Source organism: Penicillium canescens (assembly GCF_028828765.1).
Source record: "Penicillium canescens strain IBT 15451 chromosome Unknown utg000002l_segment0_segment0, whole genome shotgun sequence".
Classification (NCBI taxonomy): Eukaryota; Fungi; Ascomycota; class Eurotiomycetes; order Eurotiales; family Aspergillaceae; genus Penicillium; species Penicillium canescens.
Window position 1 is genome coordinate 1,367,517 of NW_026703964.1, and position 21,247 is coordinate 1,388,763.

Sequence of the window (21,247 nt, forward strand, 5' to 3'; positions counted from 1 at the left end):
GTAATCTTCTATCGTTGTGAAAATTTAAAGTCACTCGTGCGCAACCGGGCGAAATGCACGAGCTATGCTGTCTCCCAACTGTAACTCATAACCAATATCATGAGCCATAAAAGAAGTGCCCGATGCGCAGGGGATATACTTAATGTGGGATGCGCATCAACAGTCCGGCGATATTCTAAACTAGGTACCTGTAATCGGGGGTTTAGTTAGCGTGACCAACCGGCGAGTTAGGATATATGTCATTCGCCCAACAGGGATTGAAATATCAAAGATGCATCACTTGGAAACGGCCAAACATCTTCAAGAATTTGCTGCAAAGGTTTCTATTATACTTGCGCACAACATGGGTATCTTCTCAGAACTTGTGCACTTCATTGACACCAAGACGGATATCTGGGTCGTGTCATGGCTTACTTTGAGCATCCTCGTGACCTACGCCGGAGGGCTAGTGATTTATCGTCTTTTCATGAGCCCTCTCGCACAATTTCCTGGGCCAAAACTTGCTGCGTTGACATATTGGACAGAAGCATACTACGAGCTTCTGTATGGTGAAGGGGGCCAATTTGTATTCAAGTACCGCGAATGGCATGAAAAATATGGTACATGACTGCTTCCTCTTCAGGGACTTCAATGATGCGAGAAGATTTACTAATAGATAGTGCGAAGGCCCTATCATCCGAATCAATCCACGGGAGCTGCATATCCAAGATGCCCCCTTCTTCGAAACGTTCTACGGATCGTCGAGGCCTGCCAGTAAGCTGAAAGATCTGGAGCATCGCTTCAACAATCCCAGCTCTGCCTTTGCTACCTCGGATCATTCTTTACATCGCATTCGTCGCGGCGCTTTGAACCCGTTCTTCTCCAAGCGCAAGATATCTGACAGGATTCCGGTGATCAGAGGTCACATGGATGAGCTCTGTTCTCGACTTAAACGTGAGTTTCAGGGCACAGGTCGTGTTTTAGTTATCAACGAGATGTGGGGCTGTTGGACCACTGATATCATCATTGAATATTGTTTTGAAAGACGGTATAACTTCATCAGAGACCCTGATTTCAAGGCTGGGCTTGTGGTGTCGTTAATTGATTTGCTTGAGGGCGTGCATTGGATCACTCAGTTTCCGTGGATGGTCAAGACAATGCAGTTACTACCTGACTCGCTGGTGGGATGGTTGGACCCACGCATGAAAAATGTTATCGACTTCAACAAAGTAAGAGTATGGTTCCACTTCAGCCTTTAATGCCTTGTTAATGGATGGAACCACAGGAAATGCTCACCCAAGTGGAAGAGGCCTTGGATAATGCACATGACAAAGCCGTAAAGGGCCATCGTCCGGACACTATCTTCACGTCAATTATTCAGTCTGATGTTCCTCGCTCGGAAGTGACGCCCCTTCGCCTGCAACACGAAGCAATTAGTGTTGTGGGAGCGGGTATTGAGACTACCATGCGAGCACTGACCATTTCGGTATTTCACATCGTCAACAACCCATCCATACATCAGCGCCTGAGGGAAGAATTGACTGCTGGTATTCCTGATCCTGACAGTCTACCTCCATGGGAGGCCCTGGAACAGTTGCCATTCCTTTCAGCTTGTATAAACGAATGTGAGCGTCTTTCCATATCTCCATAACATTATGCGGCTGACGAATAATGAACGGAAAAAAGCCCTGCGCTTAGCCTATGGGACATCTCAACGAATTCCTCGCATCGCTGATAACGAGACAATCCCATACAGAGGCTATGTCATTCCCCCTGGTGCTGTTGTTAGTATGGACATATATGGTGTGTCCCACGATGAGTCTGTATTCCCAGACAGTCACAGTTACAACCCATGCCGCTGGCTAGGTAGCCCCCGTGCTGCAGATGGCCGGCTTCTCTCACGGTACATGGTCGCTTTTGGGCGTGGAGCTCGATCCTGTGTAGGGCTTCAACTAGCCTATGCAGAGCTCTTCATCGGCATTGCCACTCTTTTTCGGAGGTTTGATTTTGAATTATATGAGACTGATCACACTGATGTGGAGCTGGCCAGAGACCGCTTTGTGCCTCGATCCAAAGCCTCAAGTAAAGGCATTAGGGTTCTTGTGAAATGATATGGGCGGATGTAAAACTTGCTGAACGCTGGGTATGAAAGCAGAGCTGTGGTTTGATCAGAGCTCTGTTAAATTACTCAACCAAGATATGTACGAAGACTGTGCACAGTTGCACTTTACAGCTTTTATATCACTTATCTGTCGCTTTTGACCACTTTTTCAAACTTCATTCAACCTTTTGTAAACTGTGTCATCAACTAAGTGTCAATCTGAAACAAAAGTGCAGTAAATTGAGCCCTTTTCCCGGCCACGAATATTAGGTCAGGTTTGGTGGACTTTTCTCTATATGACCACTCCCACGCCACTGGGTTCAATCCATGATGCCCGTTCTTTTCACCCAAGCGTCAGACCCCGACATGCAGGATGGATCGAAATCAGTTTCACCACTTTGCTCCCATGGCATTCATCGCACTCAATTAGTCATAGCAGGCCTGTCGAGAAGTGGGACCAACGTAGTGTGGATCTGACCCTGACGTCGTTTTTGCCCCGAGCCCCCATCACCAAAACAGCCCCCAACTCAGTGGACCCTTGCTCTCTCAATAACATTAGTTGGACGTTGCGACCTACCATTTAATTCCTGGAGTTCTCTTTCGCCACTGCAAGCAGCCGCCCTGATTTCAACATCAGCTTCGCCGCCATGGGTCGCGTACAATCCCCGTCAAGGTGCGTTTTGATTCCTGTTATACAGGGATCCAAGCTGATCCGCTATAGTTCCATCGAAAAAGTTCCCCAAGAATGCCTGACGCAAATTCTTGACTAGCTTGTGTCCTCCGATTCTGCTTCCGTTGGTGCTGCATCTCGGGTTCTTCAAATCTCCTCGGAAGAATCTTTATATCGCCAAGTCGACCTTGACTGGACCAGACCTCCTCTCAAGCGAGTTCTATCACTATTCCATGTCATTCGTCGACGCCCAGATCTAGCTGCGCGTATTCGCCATGTTCGCATGATCTCCTCTCGTTTGGAGTATCCAGCAAGTATGGTATTAGACGATTGGAAGCCTCCTTTGATTGACGGAAACTGGGAACAACTCTCAACTACCTTTCAGGATGAGGTGCATGCCGCGAAGGACATTGTCGCTCGGGCACAGTTTCCTTCGCCTGAGAAATGGATCCAGGCGCTAGAGCTTGGCGACCCGTATGCATTTGTGGCTATTCTTCTCTCTCAGCTCCACAATCTACGATCTTTACGGTTGGATTACACTTTTGTGTGGCAATCGGGGTTTCCAGGGCTCATGATGCGACATGCTCTACTTTCGGCACCTCCAAACACACTCTCAAAGTTCTCCGAGCTCTCATTGGTTGAATACGGCCTGAACCTCCCGTCTGGAAGAGTAGCTAGTGATGACCCAATGTGTCGCTTCCCCGACCCATTTCCGATTTGCGACCCAGAGCAATTTGCAGGCTGGTTTTATCTACCTTCTTTGAAATCGCTAGAGATATGGCTCCAAAGTTTCCAAGGTGTCAAGTTAAGCAAGCTGGCCCATTTGGCTCAACTCGACAGACTTGTGCTTACGGAATCCTATATCGACGAAGATGAGGTCAGGGATTTGCTGTCACTCCTTTCATCGGTAAAGAGCATTCACCTAGGCCTTGTCTATCCTTCCCAGGATAAAAAAGCTCGTCAGGATATTGATTCTCCCCGTCCTCCTTTACGACAGCAAATGGAAGGTGCGCTCCTCGAAGGACTTCTGAACATAAGTGGAACAGTCGAACACCTTTCAATCGGCCTTGAGCTCTGCCCGTTTAATACGGACACAATGTGGGATGAGGAAGAATTTGGTGACATTGAACAAGGGTTAATCCCATTCCGGGGCTTCTTAAAGAATTTCCCCCAGCTTCAAACGGCAGAGCTACCGTCTGTCATGCTTTTTGGGTGGGTTCACGATGACGCACCCAAGCTAGAGGAGTTATTACCTTTGAACCTTCAAAAATTAGCTATTAGGGACAACCTATCAGCGGTCGCGCGTGATATAGAGGACGGCGATCCCGGGGATGTTTACGAGTGGGGCCTTGGTGCGGTCGCCCGAGCCATCCAGGAATTTCTCCCTTCAGCACACTCTTCGACGCCGTTACTGAGAACAATCATCATGCGGGACTTTGCGTTAGAAACGATAGGGCACAAAGATGAAAAGGATGTTATCGCTGTTCGGTCATCATGCCGGGACTTGGGTCTGGACATGGATATTGCGCTGAGCCCTGAAGATCCGCCCGCGGGATTCTGGACAGCGAGTAGGGCGCTTGACGAATACGTTCGCTTTTGGAAACCCAGGAACCCAGACACTCCAGACCCTCCATTTCGCGACCAGTACAATTGTTGCAAAGTTGTGCGAGGCCTGTAATGCCTTGAGAATATCCTCACTCTACATAACAGATCACAAGGCTAGCCAAGCAAGCCAGGTAGGCAACTACGGCAAGCGAGCATCATGTAATTACACCGTGGTTAAATTAGCTAGCTAGCTCACGTTATAACAACCATGCGATCCATTCAGTATCCCCTGGCCCGTTACAATGCGGTAGGCAGTGGGCCTGACAGAAAGTTTCCGTTCAAAATGGGCCAAACGGGCAGGGAGTACCCGCCTATCTGCCAGGTCTACCAGTGGCCATCCAGGTGATATTCAAAGATGGACATAGTCATAAATCACAAGGAACCGCGCTTCATCCATCGAGAGTGAAGGTGGCTGTTGCTGCGCGCTTGATGAGTAGCCTGATTATCATTGCTATAATCGAGATCAAATGCCCAGACAGCCTGGAAGCAATGCGTGTCCACCTGGGCTTTCTGGTTGTTGGCTTGGGCGTTGTACGAGCTGTTGGCTGGGAAAAGACCGATGATGTTGTAGAAGTAGGCCTTGTGAAGTATCAGCATCTTATCGGCAATCTACTCAGGCCGTAGCAAAGAATTAACAGTTATTAAGAGACTCACGTCAACGGCACTTTGCAAGATGCGAATTTCAGAGGGAACTCTGTTCTTGGTTGTTTGGTTGATGGATTGCAGCTGGGCTGCACTGCTCGACAAGGCATCCATGAGCTCGAGGAGGGATTGTACGAACTAGCGTCATTAAGTATAAATGACTCCGATTGACTTATTTTTCGTCATCAACCTACATTTGAGTATCCCTCATAGACGTCCTGCTCCTCGGCTTGATCGGTAATGATTGGCGTGTTCGTCATAAATTTTACATCTGTTAGAACCACAGCGACCATCGTGTCTATCTCAGTGTAGATATGCTGAATTTTATTATGAGCTGTCATTCATGGAACTTAAAAAACACCCCACTTACCGGGATTGGACCAGCGTCCGCAGTGGAATTGATTTCCAATACGAGTTCCTTGGCAGCGAATCCTTGCTGTGCTAGTTCATTGAGAGAGTTGGCAATTTCACCCGAGGTTGAAGCAGCGACCACCCAGCGCGTGCCAAGGCAGAGGGCCACGACGAATGAGAAAAAAATGTGATACATTGGATGAGAACGAGAGACTGGTAAATGCACCGCAAAAATGGAGTAAGAGAATGGAGTAAGAGAATGGAGTAAGAGAATGGAATAAGAGAATGGAACAAGAGAATGGAATAAAAGAATGTATGAGTGTTGTATTAACTTGAAAAGAGTGGCAAGAATAACAACTCGAGCAGATGCAATTTGCAAAGAAAATAAGGGCCATCACGATAATATATACCTTGTTACTTATCAGAGGGCTCGGAATAATCAGTTCCCCTGACTAGCCCTAAAACGGATAGTTACTAATTAGGCTAGACCCCGTCGCCCTAGTCCTATATTGGTGTAGGCTCGCGCGATCGGGACGCGCCGCCCCGCTTGACAGGAAATTCAATCGAATGGGAAACGTTGCTCAATGAAGTCCAAACAAGGGAAACGGCTTCAAGGTAAAAAGAATAATGAATTTGATTTGGGACTGGAAGCATCGCTGCCTATTCAGAATCACACGAAGATGAACATTACGTTTGGACACCTATAGAACTTGTAAACCAGTAGTCTTTTTATACATTATATACAAATTCAAAACATGGGGCGACATTCACAAAGTCTACCGCGCTCCAGTAGATACAGCCCACTATAGTATAATTAATCCTTCAATCACAATGCCTACGCCACAGAATGTTGAGTGGATGTAAAACAGAACAAAAAAGAAATGCTAGTCAAGGTTGGAACAGCGATCAAGGTTTCGCGAGTTGTTCCTTGCGATAGAAGAAGATGCAGAGTACGTTGATGGATAGCATGAAGAGCAGGCAGACCCAGAAGTTTGCCTTTCCCAAGCCGGCTGCGACGCCAGCAGAGAAATCAGGGAAAACATCACCAGGGCCTAACTTATCCGGTGCTGTCGCGCGGGCGAGAATAGTCGCAATAGAACCGATCACCTGCGCGGCTAGAAGTGTGAAGGTGACATGGAATCGAGTCATTGTGGAGAGGAGGATCATTCCAAACCCTGTATTGGCGTGAATCAGTTTGTGTTACGTTTTATTCGCTGCGAGAGGAAACTTACCGACACCCTGAAGGGAATCCAAAACTCCTAGCCAGAGCCATAGTGCTCTGCCAAGGATAGCTCCGGCTACGGGACCACCGGCCCAGGGGATGTACGTGGCTATGTTGGAGGTTGCCCACAGGATCTGGGCCCATCGAGGAGCACCAAGACCGACGGCAAAGATCGGGATGAACCAGGCGTGTCTCTTGGAAAAGACGTGAAAGACCCAGAGAGCTGCCGCCCAGACAACGATGAAAAAGAGGAGGACAAGGAGCACGATTTGCCACATGTGTGCATGCTTGCTGGACCAGAGATAGAGCCAGTTTCGTCCGTAAGGTGCCGACAGCCAGTAGTTTGATATGAACACCATATAGAAAAACCACTGCAAAATACAGCGTCAGAATCAAAAAGAGCTTGAAGAGGGGGGGGGGTGGAAAGAGACATACAAGAATTATGCGACGGCGGAAGAGCGATAGGTAGAATGTCGGCACTTGACCTGGTGCTTGTCTATAATATGCAGGGAGTCCAAAGAAGACCAGGGCCCCCAACAGCCACAGAAGAGAGGCAAGTCCGATTCCGATCCCGAGCAAAGCGCCTGGATCGGTCACGGCAAGGCTGAATTGCGCGCTACCCTTTCGATTGAGAGCTGCTATCCAGCTACCCCAGTACCAAAGGAAACTGATGAACAACTGCTGAGTGCCCTGGATGACGGTGGCTCTATAAATCCAAGACCTCAGAGGCGCTCCACCTGGACAAGAAAGTCAGATAACTTCCATACATCCTAAAAGGATCGTTGCATACCTTCATCTCCAAAGTTGAGGGCGAAGAAAATCGAACCACTCGAAGACGCAAACGAATACAAGCCGGTTCCCATGTTTTGTAGCCATGTTCGACTTGTGCTGCTGTGGATGGGACCGGCAAGACCGACAAACAGAAAGGCAAACCCGTATATCTGCAGGTAGTTAGCTTGTAACCTCGTAAGCCAGATAGAGGAACGTGAACGTACAAAGAAAGGAGTCGCCAACACATAGACTGAGGGGACTAGGCGGAAGACCATCCACCATATGATCGAAGAGGCAAGATAGATGGATGCCAGAATGTATAGCTTTTCGGCCGTCTGTCCAATCTCACCGTTCAGGAGTGTGATCTGGTACGAGTTCAAGGCGAGAATTTGGCCCTAAAAGAATGCTGTCAACCTCTGTAATGAAAACTTTTGGTAGGGTTCCAACTCACAATAGCGAGGAAGATGGAGTACACAGGCCAATCACCCAGCTTCATCAACATGAAACGCTTCAAACCCGTGGGGGGAACATAGTCATTCGGGAGAATGAATTGCCCGGCATTTGGGTCTGCATCTGGACCAGTAATTGGCGGGCTCTCTGATCGACCGGTTTCACGAACCTTGATGCGAAAGACAGAGGCAGCAGGAGACGGCAAGGGGGACTTGCCCAGTTTGACGTCGCGGTATCGATTGAACCAGTCTTTTTGGCTCTTTTCGAGAAACTCTTCGATGCAGAGCTGGTCTTCAGAGTTCTTGCCATTCAGATTCGCAAGCTTCTTCTCAAACTTGTCGGCATACTCGTTATTCGCATCCGTGAAAAATGGATCAACTTTCTGGAGGTTGTAGTCTTGTTTCTCCTTTATTATACCATCGACGCTGACCAGACTCATCATAGACGCCCTTGCGTCTCTTCGGCCCAGCAGACTGTCTTCTGGTCGTGCACCGAGAACTGGTGTGCTGGCACCAGATCGAGCAAAATAAAAAGTAGGTGTCCCAAGTGGCGACGGACGAACACTGCCGTCCTCTTGGATGGCCCCAGAAATGGGCTCGACATCTTCTCCATCGCTTACCGCAGAGTAAACGATTCGCGAATCTGCGGGAGGGTTGGAGGACAAGGGTTTGTGTCTAGGGTCGGTGTCAGAATCGGGCTCGTTGTCGGACATGTTTAGATTGGAAGACAGATTTGTCGGCGAGACAACGTGGTCGAAATCTGGTCGAGATACAGACAGTCTCATATCAGACGTAATCGGCACGCTCGGCGGGACAGACACGATGGAGCTGCGTGATCGGCTCTGTTCGCGGCTGTTGTTTGAGCTCGACGAGACCTTGCGAATGCTTTCTGGGACAAGGGTGCTGCCATAGGAAGTCCTCCATGAACTGCGATCATGGCGCTTAGAGTACTTGGTGTGCTTTTCGATTGAGGTGGCATGTAGGATTTCTAGATCCTCAACCCACTGTGCTACGGGGAAGCGCTGCTTGCTGGATCGTGCACGCATGAGCGCTCGTGTTTCCTGGGACGATTTCAGAGCGTCGTTGATGGCCATCTTGAATTGTTGGATAAGATGTTTGGTTGTCATAGACTCGCTAGAATGGGTTAGTCTGAACATATCGTGAGAGAAGGAAACTCACATTGTAAACCACCATCCTGGCATCTGCCCAAGGCCACCAACACTAAAGAAACGTAGGTTAGCGCTGGCGGTAGACTCAAGCCAGGTCAGTCTTACCGTGACCCCACGCCCAACGCTCCTTTCCGTCCGAATTCCACGGCTACCAGACCGAACGGTTCATCACGCGAAGGAATCAAGGCGAATTCAGCACCACTGAAAATGAAGGGCGGTAGTGCAGTGAACTCTGGTTTGGAATAGACCCGCCCAGGGTAGAGCTCTATGAGTCGATTCAGTTTCAACGCGGCAAACCTTCCATGGAGATCAATGACTGGACCAATGCACATCAACTGGACCTTTGGGTGAGCGTCTAGAATGGAGGGGAAGATGTCTGCAATCAGATCAATGCCCTTTTGCATGGACCAACGACCGACAAACACAAACAGCTGGGCCTCTGGATCAACTTTGAGCCCTGCCCATTCTTGCGCCTGTCTCTTGAGTGCAGCACGACTGGCTTCAAACTCTGCATCGATGATAACGTCTTCGAGATTGTTGTTTGCGTTGTGATCCCAGTCGGCGATGTCAGATGGATCGGGGTTTGGCAGCGCTTCAATGTTCTTGAGACCCCAGAAAATAGGATATCTGGCGTACGATCTCTTGCCATATTTCTTGGAGACACCGACAGCGCCGAACCCGTTTTGGTGAATTTTCAGATAGTTCGCAGCTCCATGGAGAAGGTTAAACACTTCGCCGAATTGTACATACTTCTTCACCAATGCATGGTCAAGGTTATAGACACTGCAAACCTCTTGATTTTCCTGTGGGGTTTTCATTGGCCAGAGTCCTTGGAATTCAGCATTATGTAAAGACAGGCAGCATGGAATCGTGCGAGGTAGAAGATAGAGAGGGGCAGCGGCGCCATGGTAATCATTGATGTGATAGAGGTCGATAGCCGGAAATCTCCTGATAGCTTCAGCAATACATTGATTCCAACTGGAATAAAATATAGCCGAATTCAGATCATCCATGCGGGCCGGGTACGGCTCAGATTTGGACTGAGCTCGGAACACAGGCGCGTCCAACAAGACGTACGTGATGTTTTGCAGCCGATGATACTGGACATCCACTTGGTACTTATTCCCAAGAACGGTGATCACCATCGGCTCACGGGGATCGTCCTTGGGGTAGTCAATGCCCCCAACACAAGGGACCACCCATATGAGATCCTGCTGGGTCAGATGTTTCCCCACCAGCTGGGCCATCACACCAAGCCCACCGATTTTGATCTTAATGCCCCAATCTTCAATATCGTATTCCATCGTTGCAATGAGCACGGTTCGTCGACGGGTGTTTACCGTGGGACCGACGACGCCTCCACTCTCGGATGGGAACGGGACCACATTGGTTAGAGCAAGTCCGGGATTGGATTCCATGCCATTAGATGGATGGGCCACCTTTTGAAAGATGCTCATCAGTGGAGCGAAGCTTGATCTTTTCTCGGTGACACCGATTTTGTTGAATTTGACCTGGGAAAATGCCTTCAGGTAAACATACACCGCACCGACAGCGGTGGCGACAGGCACAATCGCTAGCAAGATAAAGATGGCCAGCTGAACCCACCTGGATCCTGTGGGCGTAGCGTAGACCTTAAGATCGCCGTCCCCCACAGACAGCTTGAAGGAAAGATAGGGCGAAGGGGGTGGGATGGTGACGTTGAATACATTGCTCAACAGCGTGACTGGAGGGACTTGATCCAGGACGTTGTCTCCATCGATGTCTCCAAATACCTGTGTTTGATCAGGCAGGCCGTCTTCGTTTATTCCCCAGGCGCTGAATGCAACCTGCACGGGCCATTCGCCCATGAAGTGGATTTCCCATAGGCCAGTGTCGTTGCTAAGAGCCATTTTGTTGGAATAGCCAGCGTCATATCCGAACTGGTTGAACTCGCCTTCGATGAAGAGGTTTGGGAAACGACGTGGGGGATTGTATGCCCATTGCGTGTCTCCATGCTGCCAGTGAGTACTACTTCCGGTCAACTTGCTCCAATATTGGGCAAGGATGTGTTCTCCTTCCCAGGCCTGCTCCGCAGTGCCGCTCCAGCTTTTGCCGGGGATCGATGTGTTGAAGCCGGTGTATGTCATCCAGGCACTGAACGTAGCTCCAAAATCCAGCGAGTATCGCCACATGTCTGCACCAGGGGCCTGTGGTGTTACCGATAAGGGCTCAGTCTCAGACGACGGGTTGTTGAACAGTAGCGTTCTGCTGTAGTTGGCCAACTGTGGCCAGACCATCGGATTGTTTATCTGTCCGATACGGAAAAGAAAGTGGTCGACGGACTGCCCGACCCAATTAGTATTGTGACTTTCTCGAGCTTTATAGCGAGAAATATACTCACACCTGTGGATTGATTTCCATCTGCTGTAGTCACGTTGCTAAGAGTGACTCTGTGAACCCCTGGAAAGACATTGCCCAAATCTACCTCGTAGCTGAAAACGCTAGTGAGTGCCCCCGTCCATGTCACAACATCAGTCTCTTCAATGGATTTACAAGAGACCGAAGTCGTATCAAGCTGCGGGCTCTCGTTGTCAAGCGCTTTGGACGTGATCGTCAGGGAGTTGGTGATATCCCCGCAATCCATCTCCTGAGAGAATTCGAAGCCGATTCGTATGGTCTCCCCACTTGTTCCCTGGGACACAAGTCGAGCGTCATGCCCGGGGGAGAAGCGTGTTATATATGGGGAAGGCTGCACGAATTTATCCTTCGGAACAAAGGCTTTGAAACCCCAGGCCGGCATAGTAAGGTTGGGATAACAGCCGTTGGGAACGTCAGACCCTTCAAATCTACTCATTGTCAGTAACAGGAATCAATTTCAGGAGAGTTGTAACTATACCTAAGCATAATTGAGCTGTTGTCCAGGGTCATCTCCTCGAACGGTGGAAAAAGGTTTTTGACCGTTGTTCCCATAGGAAATGGCGAGATCAAAGCGTCCTTACTGCTGCAGTTGAACTGATGTTCGACAGTTTTGTTGTCATTAGAATACAGCAGCCAGACGCTTTGATTCCCCTGGCCTTGGCCATCGAAATTCTGCGCATCCACAAAGCGTGATCTAACGACACTCCACATCCCAGTCTCGGTCGATGTCCCATTACTGCCTGGTAGGTAGATGTCGAACGTCTGATTTGACAATTGCTGCAGGGACCAGCCATCATTCAGAGTGGGATAGTTTCGACGCATCTCAAACATCATCTTGATGAGGCCTCGCACTGGGTGAGAAGGATCGCGGTGATCGAGACTGACGGAATCATCTTCACATCCGGTCAGGGAGCGGTCGAGCGGGAAATCAACGTATTTCGATGACCCCAGCTTGTAGCATCCGTGCAGCTGCCATGCCTGAGCAGATGTCATGGGTGCACGACCGAAGATATAGTTGTCAGCCTGGTTGTCCAGTACGTAGAAATCCTGTTCCTCGCCCCAGGAGAGGATGGGGATTCCAGGCATGAGCAACGAAGCGACGTACAGACCCAAATTCTGCTTTTGGGTCCCATTTTTTATCCCTGGCCACCTGAAGACATCCTGATTCGTGACACCAAACAGGTGACGAGGATCGAACTTACCGGTGTTCGTGTTGACCATATCGTTGGTCTCAACAAGACCATTCCAGGTCTCCACAAAGTTGATTGGCGGGTCGCCTTCGGCAGTGTAGGTACCGTCTAGACTGAAGGGGACGATGTTAGCTTGAGTAAACTAAAAGTGCTGAGGGGGAGAAACTAACCCTAGAAACCGGCTCAGACCTCGATATAACGTATAGTGGAATGCCACCCCGTCCAACGCGGACCTCTCCGCAGGTCTCAAGAACAGATCCTCATCTGACTTGTCTGTCTTGTTCGTCATCATAAACGCTTCCGTCATATTGGATTTGGTTTGATTTGTCTGTTGACCGCGACCGATATAAAGCGAGCCAAAAGAGTTTCCCGCCACAATCTCTCCGGGAATGTAGAAGTTTTCCTTTCCCACCTGCTTGGCGCAATCCCGCATATACTCGGACCATTCTCCAAGAGAGTCAAGGGTAACTTGTAGAGCCTTGTCAACGCGGTATCCGTCGATGTCAAGCATGGTGATGGTTAGACACGAAAAATGTTTGATCTTGGCCAGCACGTCCGGCCGCCATCCGCGTAGACGATCCTGCACAAATGCAAATTTGGATATCTGCCCTTCCCATTCGGTGTAGTTTCCAAAGGCGGCAACTTCTCCATACTGTAGAGGTCAGTCATGCTCAATATCGAATGGAATGAACGTTACCTGAGCAAATTCACTATTCCGACATGAAGGACCTAGGGTTGTGGTGGTCAAACCGGTCCCGTCATCATCCCAGAACCGAGGATACTCCCAAGGACATTCACTCTCAACTTCATTTCCAGGCTGAAAGTCCCAGTATCTACGGGCGTATTTCCATACATAGTCGTACTCGTTGGGATTGATCGGCGCGGACTTGTTCAAGAAACCCTGAAAACCGATAAGATCGCCCATTCTATTCACAATCAGCAGACGACATCGGAGGTTGCGCAGATGGATCTCACATACGTTGCAAAGGTATTATCAAAAAGAACATAAATCCCCCCGTCGATGCGCCTCAGATATCATTGTGCGCCAGTCTTCGATCGTACCAAAGTGATGGTCCAGCAGAGTCAGGTCAAGTGGGGAGTATCCATCCGCAGCCCAGGGGAAGTTGATATACGGTGTTCCAGCGAGATAAACGCCCTGGATATGGTCAATATATTCTTCACATCCGGTCTTCCTGAAGCAGCAGACGCACCTTGATCCCCATACCCTGAAGATAATCAAACGTATCAACCAACCCAAGAACGTCACCGCCATGGCGGAACTCGTTGGAGGTCAAGATATGTTCCCACTGTGTGCCATTTGCATCATCGTTACTCGGATCACCATTTACAAATTTGTCGAGGAATATCGTGTAAAGGGGAATCGCCAGTTGTCTGGCGAGGGGTTGTATGTGTGGCCATCCCACTGACCCGAGTAGTCGAGGGGGTGGGTCGCCGTCTGATTTTGATTGAGATTCCAGTTTGCTTCCTCCGGAAGATATGGCAAGGACTGTGCAATGCGTATAGATATTGCAACAATGGCAAGGTAATGCGTGATGGAAGTGAGCGACTTCATTCCGCACAGTAAATGCCACTATGGTGATATTCCCAGAACACGCTGTTCGAGCCTCGACTGCAAAAAGACAACCACAGAGTGCATACCAGGAAGGAAAGGATAGCTCATAGAAACAGAGACACTGAACGATTCATAGAGCCCAGATGCGCAAGAGAAGCATGTGAAAGATAATGGATAGTCCAGGCCAATGCAATAATTGATTCTGAGCGCGAGAATACCAATCACTGTTTTGTAAATCAGCATAGACGCAGGCATCAGGCGAACCGCTGGAGACCCGAGCCAGCCTTGCTGTACAGCCTCAAGCCACAGCAAAGCGATTGAGCGGTTCTAATTTTGGATGATGGATCTCAAGCTGACATACACCATATTTGGTGCGCGCATTGTTCGGGCATCTAGACCAGGTTCCAGGCCCAAGCCGGATCATGTCTCATACAAATGGAGACAATTTGGCACGCATCGGTGTAGGACCTTCGGATATACAAGTGATCCAAGGCGAGCCGTGCCGAGAGGAAATCATCGATCGAAAAGTGTAAATTATGCCAGATAGGGTATCCCACCTCATAGAAGATAGAACACGTCATACCTGATACAGGACAGACCTATGAGAAAGGGTGAGAGGTGGAGATGATGATAAGGGTGCAGCTCGTTGTTGCATGTCGTCCCTGTCTCGTATTGATTTTTGCTTTTGTTCACGGCCACTCCGTCCCTGTTGCTAGGGCTGTAGCAAGGCGTAATTGATAGTCGGCTATTGATGCACTTTGTACTTGACTTGGCTTGGCCGAAACCTGCCAATAGTTTGCCGTCAAACCCATTAAAGGCCAAAGGATAGGCCGACCTTCTCCTTATCTGACCCCACTGATGCTTTCCAGACCACATGGACCAAAGTCCAGCTGTCATATTTGGATCCCCACGTGGACTTGACCAAGGACTCTGGTCATGGAAAAATAAAATATCACGCAAGGGTCGCTGCAACTGCCAAGTAATCGGGCCAGATTGCAATCAACCATGCGGCTCTTTCAATCCGAGGCCAGCACACCAAAGTTAACATAGGCAATGATCGTCAACTAGGCTAGCGGACCCCAAGACTAGTCACTCGCGAATCCACTAGGGCCCGTCTGCCGTTGGAAGCCATCAGTGCGCTCGATTGGGATGAGTGGTTCGAGTCGGGCTGCCGATCGGGCCGACAGAATACATGACAGATCATTAATAGATGTATTACACGTACGGTACGATACACATCTGTACCTCAACCGAAAATCATTTTCATCCAGCATATATGACATTGTCAATTAATTCAAGTAGCCTTTTCATTGTCTCTGACTTCATCCGTCATTTGATCCTCCTTCAACCGGTCATGCAAACGCCACCGACAATGTGGTGGTGGAAGATTTTGGTGGTTGCTGTCATTGGGACAGTACATGCGGCTTCCCGAGACCAATGGCTCGGTCGGTCAGTCTACCAAGTGGTCACCGATCGCTTCGCTCGGTCCGATAACTCAACCACGGCTTCTTGTGATGCAGGACTGGGAGAGTATTGTGGTGGGAGTTTACAAGGCATCATAAATAAGCTGGATTATATTCAGGAACTCGGGTTCGATGCAGTTTGGATCTCTCCAGTGCAAAGCCAGGAGTCAACTCGCACGGCGGATCTCTCCGGTATGGTCATCTTGACTGTCAACGGATATAGAGAATTAACGATTGATGGATGATAGCATACCATGGGTATTGGCCAAATGACCTGTATTCCGTCAACTCCCATTTTGGCACTTCCGATGACCTCCAAGCGTTATCCGCAGCGTTGCACGCGCGTGGCATGGTGAGTCGCCGGCTGCCATGTCTACTCACGAAACTGACATGGAAAAATAGTACTTGATGCTGGACATTGTCGTTGGTGACATGGCCTGGGCTGGAAATGCCTCCACTATCGATTACAGCACGTTCAATCCATTCAATGATCAGAAGTATTTTCACGACTACAAGCTGCTTGCTGAGGATCCCACGAATGACACCTGTGTTCTGGATGTAAGTCTGTCATCGCGTGTTATGAGAGCAGTGCTAAGCCTTCATCAGTGCTGGATGGGAGACAACACCCTATCGCTTCCAGATCTGCGAAACGAAGATCAGGAAGTCCAGCAGATTCTGGGCACCTGGGTTTCGCAGTTGGTTTCGAACTACTCAAGTATGTCTATACGTTTCCTATTTCTCCAACGGATTTAATGACAATTATCTTTTGTAGTTGATGGCTTGCGAATCGACAGTGTCTTGAACATTCCCCCCGTCTTCTTCTCCAATTTCAGCAAGTCAGCGGGCGTTTTCACTATGGGCGAAGGAGCCACAAGAGACGCATCCGGTTACTGTTCTCTGCAGCCCAGTTTAAGCGGACTTTTAAATTATCCGTTGTGAGTAGCTCATCAAAATGAACAGAGGGCTTGTTGACACTATTAGGTATTATATCCTCTCAGAGAGCTTCAACACGACCAATGGAGACCTGAACAGGATCGTACAGTCTATCGACTACATCAGGACACATTGCGAGGACGTACTCCCCTTGGGAACTTTCACATCGAATCAGGATGTCCCTCGATTTGGCTCTTATACTTCAGACATATCGGTAAGTTGAGTGCATCGAGTTTTTGTCAGCACGTATTGACTTTGTCACTCCTGATTAGCTGGCTCGCAACATTCTCACAATCAGCATGCTCGCTGATGGTATCCCCATCCGTATGTTGCGCCCTCACAAACGGAAAGGAAACCCAAAGATACTAATAAAAACAATAGTCTACTACGGGGAAGAACAGCACCTGTCAGGTGGGTTCAACCCTGTCAACCGGGAGGCCCTATGGCTTACCAAATACTCGATGAACTCGACCTCCCTACCTTTGCTAGTCCAGTCGCTAAATCGCATTCGATCATATGCGAGCGGCGACGGAGAAAAGGCCACGATTGCCCCGAAGTCAGGGAACGACTATCTATCGTACCTCTCATTGCCAATCTATAACTCAACAAACATCTTGGCCATGCGCAAGGGGTTTACCGGTAACCAGGTTGTAAGCGTGGTGTCCAACCTGGGAGCCAAGCCAGCCACCAAAGCCACCACCCAAATCACGCTTGGCTCCGACGGCACGGGATTTTCATCCGGACAAAATGTGACCGAGCTCTTATCTTGCAAAACATTTGTAACTGATTCAAGCGGAAACATCAATGTGGACCTCAGCTCGGATGGAGGGCCTCGGGTGTACTATCCTACTGAAAGCCTGAACCGAAGCACTAATATTTGTGGAGGTCGCACCCAAACATCGACAGCCTCGTCAGCAAGTCCAAACACTTCCACTGGCGCTGGGATTTCTTTATTCAGTTTGGCGTGGGAGATAAGCACATTGATAGTCACGGCTGCATTGACCACGTCCTACATTTCCATCTAATTCTCTAGACCTCCATTCCTTCTGTTTTGGTCATGTTTCCTGTACTCCGCATTAGTTTTCGGTTTTGTTTGTTGACGTCCTTTTCAATAATTTCTGCAGTGGTTTTACTATAGTCGAGATACTCCATACATTTAGATCTATTGCTTTCATATTACATCTCGTGAATTACAACGGAAAATAGGAACGTATGTTGAGTCACTAGAGACTCCGTACTTGGAGCAGATTCCCAACAGTCGCTTTTGACTATTGGGCCCAACACAGTAAGACGGCATACAGACCTAGCTCATGTGGCGAATGTTACCTGTCATGACCGGTATTCATTCACGGCTGTAAGTAACAATACAATATAACAACAATAGATTTCTAATTATGATAACCTCGATTTCCGAGCCCTGTCTGTATACTTCGTATTTACTGCACTTCTCACCGCTAACCTAGCGCTGACATGATTGTAGCCATTAGTTCGAAGTTTATTTCTTTATTGGCAAGGACCACAGGTCACAATGCGTTTTGGAAACTTGATTGGAAAGATAAGGTGCAATGCTCACTTTGATGGACCCAACACAACAGGGCGGGTCGCTGATGCAGAGGTGATCCTAGCAGTGCCCGTTCGTTGGTACCCTACGTGGACACCGGAATGACCCCTGGATTTTCCAGTCTCTCCACAAGAGGCTCAGCTCGTGTTAGAGGTCATATTCTGCTTCTGTGCAAGGCTTGGACTATCCCGTATTCTCAATGCACTCGGCTTCAGCTGTAAGATACTGATTTCTGTATATAGATCTTTCAACAATCTAGTTCCCAGTCTATAAACCAAATATATATAGTCTTTTCCTGGGAAATAGTGGGACATTCCCTCCAGCACACACTCTAGTAATTCCATAATTCCATTCAATCAAAATGCGTTACTCATTCACCATCACCGCCCTGAGCATCCTCTCATCGGCTTTTGCAATCACCATCACCACTCCGTCATCAGACACGGCGTGGGATTTCTCCACTGCCAAAACTATCAAATTCACTAGCGATTCTAGTGATCCTTCAGTAATCAGCATCATCCTTCGAAGTCAGGATGGCTCCTTCCAGACCAAATTGGCGGATAACGTCAAGACCTCTGACGGCGAATACACGACCCAGCCTAACCCTAGCATTTCCAACGGGTATGTAGAAGATAGAGTTGGGTGAACAGAAAAGAACAACACTAATACCATTCTGTCATGGCTTAGAAATGACTACGAGATCCAGATAATTGATTCTGCTGGCCAGCTCGCCGTCAGTGACATTTTTACTGTCGAGAAGGGCGCTTCGGATGATGGTACCACATCCTCCTCTTCTTCCACGTCTTCTTCCACTACCACCTCCTCCTCCCCCTCCTCCACTTCTTCCGCGACATCCAGTGCGACCACTTCTACATCGGTCACCTCCACCCTTACATCCTCGGCGTCTTCAACATCCACGTCGTCGACTAGTCCTTTGTCTTCCTCAGGCATGATGCAACTCCGCACAATGTTACAAGGCGATTATACTAATACACCTTTCTCATCACAGGCTCCACCACTTCCTCCTCCTCTTCTACCTCTTCTTCCACGACCACGTCTTCCACCTCTTCCGACAATTCATCCACCAGTGCCTCCGCCTCCCCTCTGCCCTCGAGTGCTGCTGCGTCGTCTCAGTTGAGCGCTCCCAAGGGAGCGATGGCTCTACTCGGTGCTGCTTTCGCGCTCTTCTACGTCTAGGTCATGTCCATCAGACAGTATTGTGCCTGAAGCGTGTATACAATCGCCTTTCGAAATAAGTAGAATCAAGGAAAATATGTGTCATCACTCTGTTGAATTCTCTTATTCTTGAAAGCTTGTGTCGGGGTGGAGCGAAAGCGTATAGATTAGTACGACATGATCTAATTTTGAGAGGGTTATATCAATATGCTAAATCGAGTTGAACGATCCTGATAGTTCGCGGAGGCTAGTTGTATGGCCCGGACGGACCCTTACGTCTGTATTATATACAAAAATAGTCCCCAATATCGTCACCGCACTAACTATCGCAATGGCCCTATGGGGGCCTGTCTAGATTGAGTTACACAAATCAGTTACCTCAGTTCCCTCAGACCACAGCCAATGATGAGACAGAATTCTGCCGATTCTGCCACGCTAACCCGATTGGGTTGCTTCATCAGCCCGTGGTCTGAGCCGGGAACCCCTTCCGTACATACAAGTTTCCGGTTCTCGCCAGCAACCCCACCATTTGGTCAAGGTGTGTTTTCTCAAGCTCTCTGAGAGTATTTCTGACATTGTTAGAAAGAATGGCATCACCGGATTTGCCCAATATGATCTCTAGATCGCGAAAGCGTGCTCGACAATCCTCCCTCGAGTGGCCTTCTTCCAGTTCACCATTACAAGAACCACCTGCGTCTACTCAGCGATCTCGTTATATCTCAGGATTGCAGCCACGCGAACGTGTCGATATGGTACTGGCTGAGCTTAATGATAAGCACCGGTGGACAATCAAGGATCTTCTTTACCACATGGTGCATGCACAACCAGTCAAAAAAAATGGATATTCGACATCGTATCGAGCACAGAAATTGTCTGACGCTATATATGGGCAACCTGAAATTATTGAGCGGCTAGGTAGTGTCTCAAAAGACATATATGCCACTGGTGCATCCGATCTCGTGTCTCGGATACAGACCGAGATTCGAGGGCTGATTAACGGAGATATACTCGGCGAGTTCCAGTCCAATGTGGACCCTAAAGATATGGACATCTCTAGCTTGGCTACGCAGATGCAGAGGAAAGCTCCAGAGCTCTGTGGACTGCTCGTTAGCATCATGACACCTCCAGGAAACCATCGCGATACACCCAAGATCCACCAGGGCAGCATTGTGATGGTCTGTTCAATTCTGGCTTGCGCTTTTGCACCACGGAAAAGCAACAACTTCCCGATGTTGATCGGCTTGTATTTACATGCAATGGGTGTCAAGCGACGTGTGATTAGCTTTCTGGCTGGCCTGGGGATAAACTCAGCATACCAGACTATCATGGACAGACGGAAGGAACTTGCAGAACTAGGACAGGTACTATAACCGCATTTACCGGAGAATAACATGTTCTGGCTGACTTCTTACCCCAAGATGTGTACAGAAACAATTGAAACAGAATGCCCAGGCTTCTCGCAGGAATCTCATTGTGGCATGGGATAACTTTGACTACAGCCAGACTGTTCGACATCAAACTATTCGTGATCCATCAGAGCATATCTCCGCCACCACTGGCAAGCTTTGTATCGGTCAGTCCATCCCTGCAGGAGGGCTTCTCCGATCTATGTTCCATCCAGAGGTTACACTGAGTCCTCATGATATCTACATGGCACCAGGCAATCAGGATGATGAGATCTTCCATCAATGTCAGCGCCATTGGATTGCAGAGGCCATTCGCTATACTCATCGGGAGGCAGTAGAGAAACTATTTACTGCGGAAGCGTGCGTCAAACCAGGCCAGATGAAACCGCGAGCCCATCTTATTGACTGGCCTGAATTCCCAGCAGTTAAACGACTGCAAGCGCAGAAGACAATTCACTACAGCCTTGGGCCAATGTTATACAACGAAGGCACGACAGAGGGGACATACAAGGTCATTCAGAATGTCTTTCTGGAGCAACTGGGGGATGATGATGATACAGACCTTGATGGGCTTTTACAACTGGTTTAT

General features: G+C 48.8%; 6 protein-coding genes across 6 annotated transcripts; 4 read left to right on the forward strand and 2 right to left on the reverse strand.

The window, feature by feature from the left end:
• Positions 1–343: 343 nt before the first annotated feature.
• Positions 344–2,090, forward strand: N7446_001715 (cytochrome P450; the record flags this gene model as incomplete). Its single annotated transcript, XM_058510464.1, has 4 exons — positions 344–599; positions 667–1,208; positions 1,265–1,604; positions 1,666–2,090. 4 exons carry the CDS (start codon positions 344–346, stop codon positions 2,088–2,090), a joined length of 1,563 nt encoding a protein of 520 aa, XP_058376000.1.
• Positions 2,091–2,727: 637 nt separating this feature from the next.
• N7446_001716 (uncharacterized protein) lies at positions 2,728–4,428 on the forward strand (the record flags this gene model as incomplete). Its single annotated transcript, XM_058510465.1, has 2 exons — positions 2,728–2,736; positions 2,851–4,428. The coding sequence occupies 2 exons, from the start codon at positions 2,728–2,730 to the stop codon at positions 4,426–4,428; spliced, it is 1,587 nt and encodes a 528-aa protein (XP_058376001.1).
• A 299-nt stretch (positions 4,429–4,727) lies between these two features.
• On the reverse strand, positions 4,728–5,544 carry N7446_001717 (uncharacterized protein; the record flags this gene model as incomplete). The annotated part of the gene is made up of 4 exons (XM_058510466.1): positions 4,728–4,934; positions 5,010–5,135; positions 5,192–5,314; positions 5,368–5,544. The coding sequence occupies 4 exons, from the start codon at positions 5,542–5,544 to the stop codon at positions 4,728–4,730; spliced, it is 633 nt and encodes a 210-aa protein (XP_058376002.1).
• Positions 5,545–6,224: 680 nt separating this feature from the next.
• On the reverse strand, positions 6,225–13,471 carry N7446_001718 (uncharacterized protein; the record flags this gene model as incomplete). The annotated part of the gene is made up of 12 exons (XM_058510467.1): positions 6,225–6,523; positions 6,581–6,941; positions 7,006–7,307; positions 7,361–7,511; positions 7,566–7,736; positions 7,793–8,924; positions 8,970–9,011; positions 9,065–11,280; positions 11,340–11,784; positions 11,835–12,659; positions 12,717–13,198; positions 13,244–13,471. 12 exons carry the CDS (start codon positions 13,469–13,471, stop codon positions 6,255–6,257), a joined length of 6,624 nt encoding a protein of 2,207 aa, XP_058376003.1. The 3' UTR covers positions 6,225–6,254.
• A 1,908-nt stretch (positions 13,472–15,379) lies between these two features.
• On the forward strand, positions 15,380–17,540 carry N7446_001719 (alpha-amylase; the record flags this gene model as incomplete). The annotated part of the gene is made up of 8 exons (XM_058510468.1): positions 15,380–15,774; positions 15,831–15,934; positions 15,985–16,140; positions 16,189–16,297; positions 16,355–16,517; positions 16,543–16,729; positions 16,788–16,839; positions 16,897–17,540. The coding sequence occupies exons 1-8, from the start codon at positions 15,396–15,398 to the stop codon at positions 17,538–17,540; spliced, it is 1,794 nt and encodes a 597-aa protein (XP_058376004.1). The 5' UTR covers positions 15,380–15,395.
• An 856-nt stretch (positions 17,541–18,396) lies between these two features.
• Positions 18,397–19,273, forward strand: N7446_001720 (GPI anchored serine-threonine rich family protein; the record flags this gene model as incomplete). The annotated part of the gene is made up of 3 exons (XM_058510469.1): positions 18,397–18,697; positions 18,764–19,023; positions 19,086–19,273. Exons 1-3 carry the CDS (start codon positions 18,438–18,440, stop codon positions 19,271–19,273), a joined length of 708 nt encoding a protein of 235 aa, XP_058376005.1. The 5' UTR covers positions 18,397–18,437.
• Positions 19,274–21,247: the final 1,974 nt, after the last annotated feature.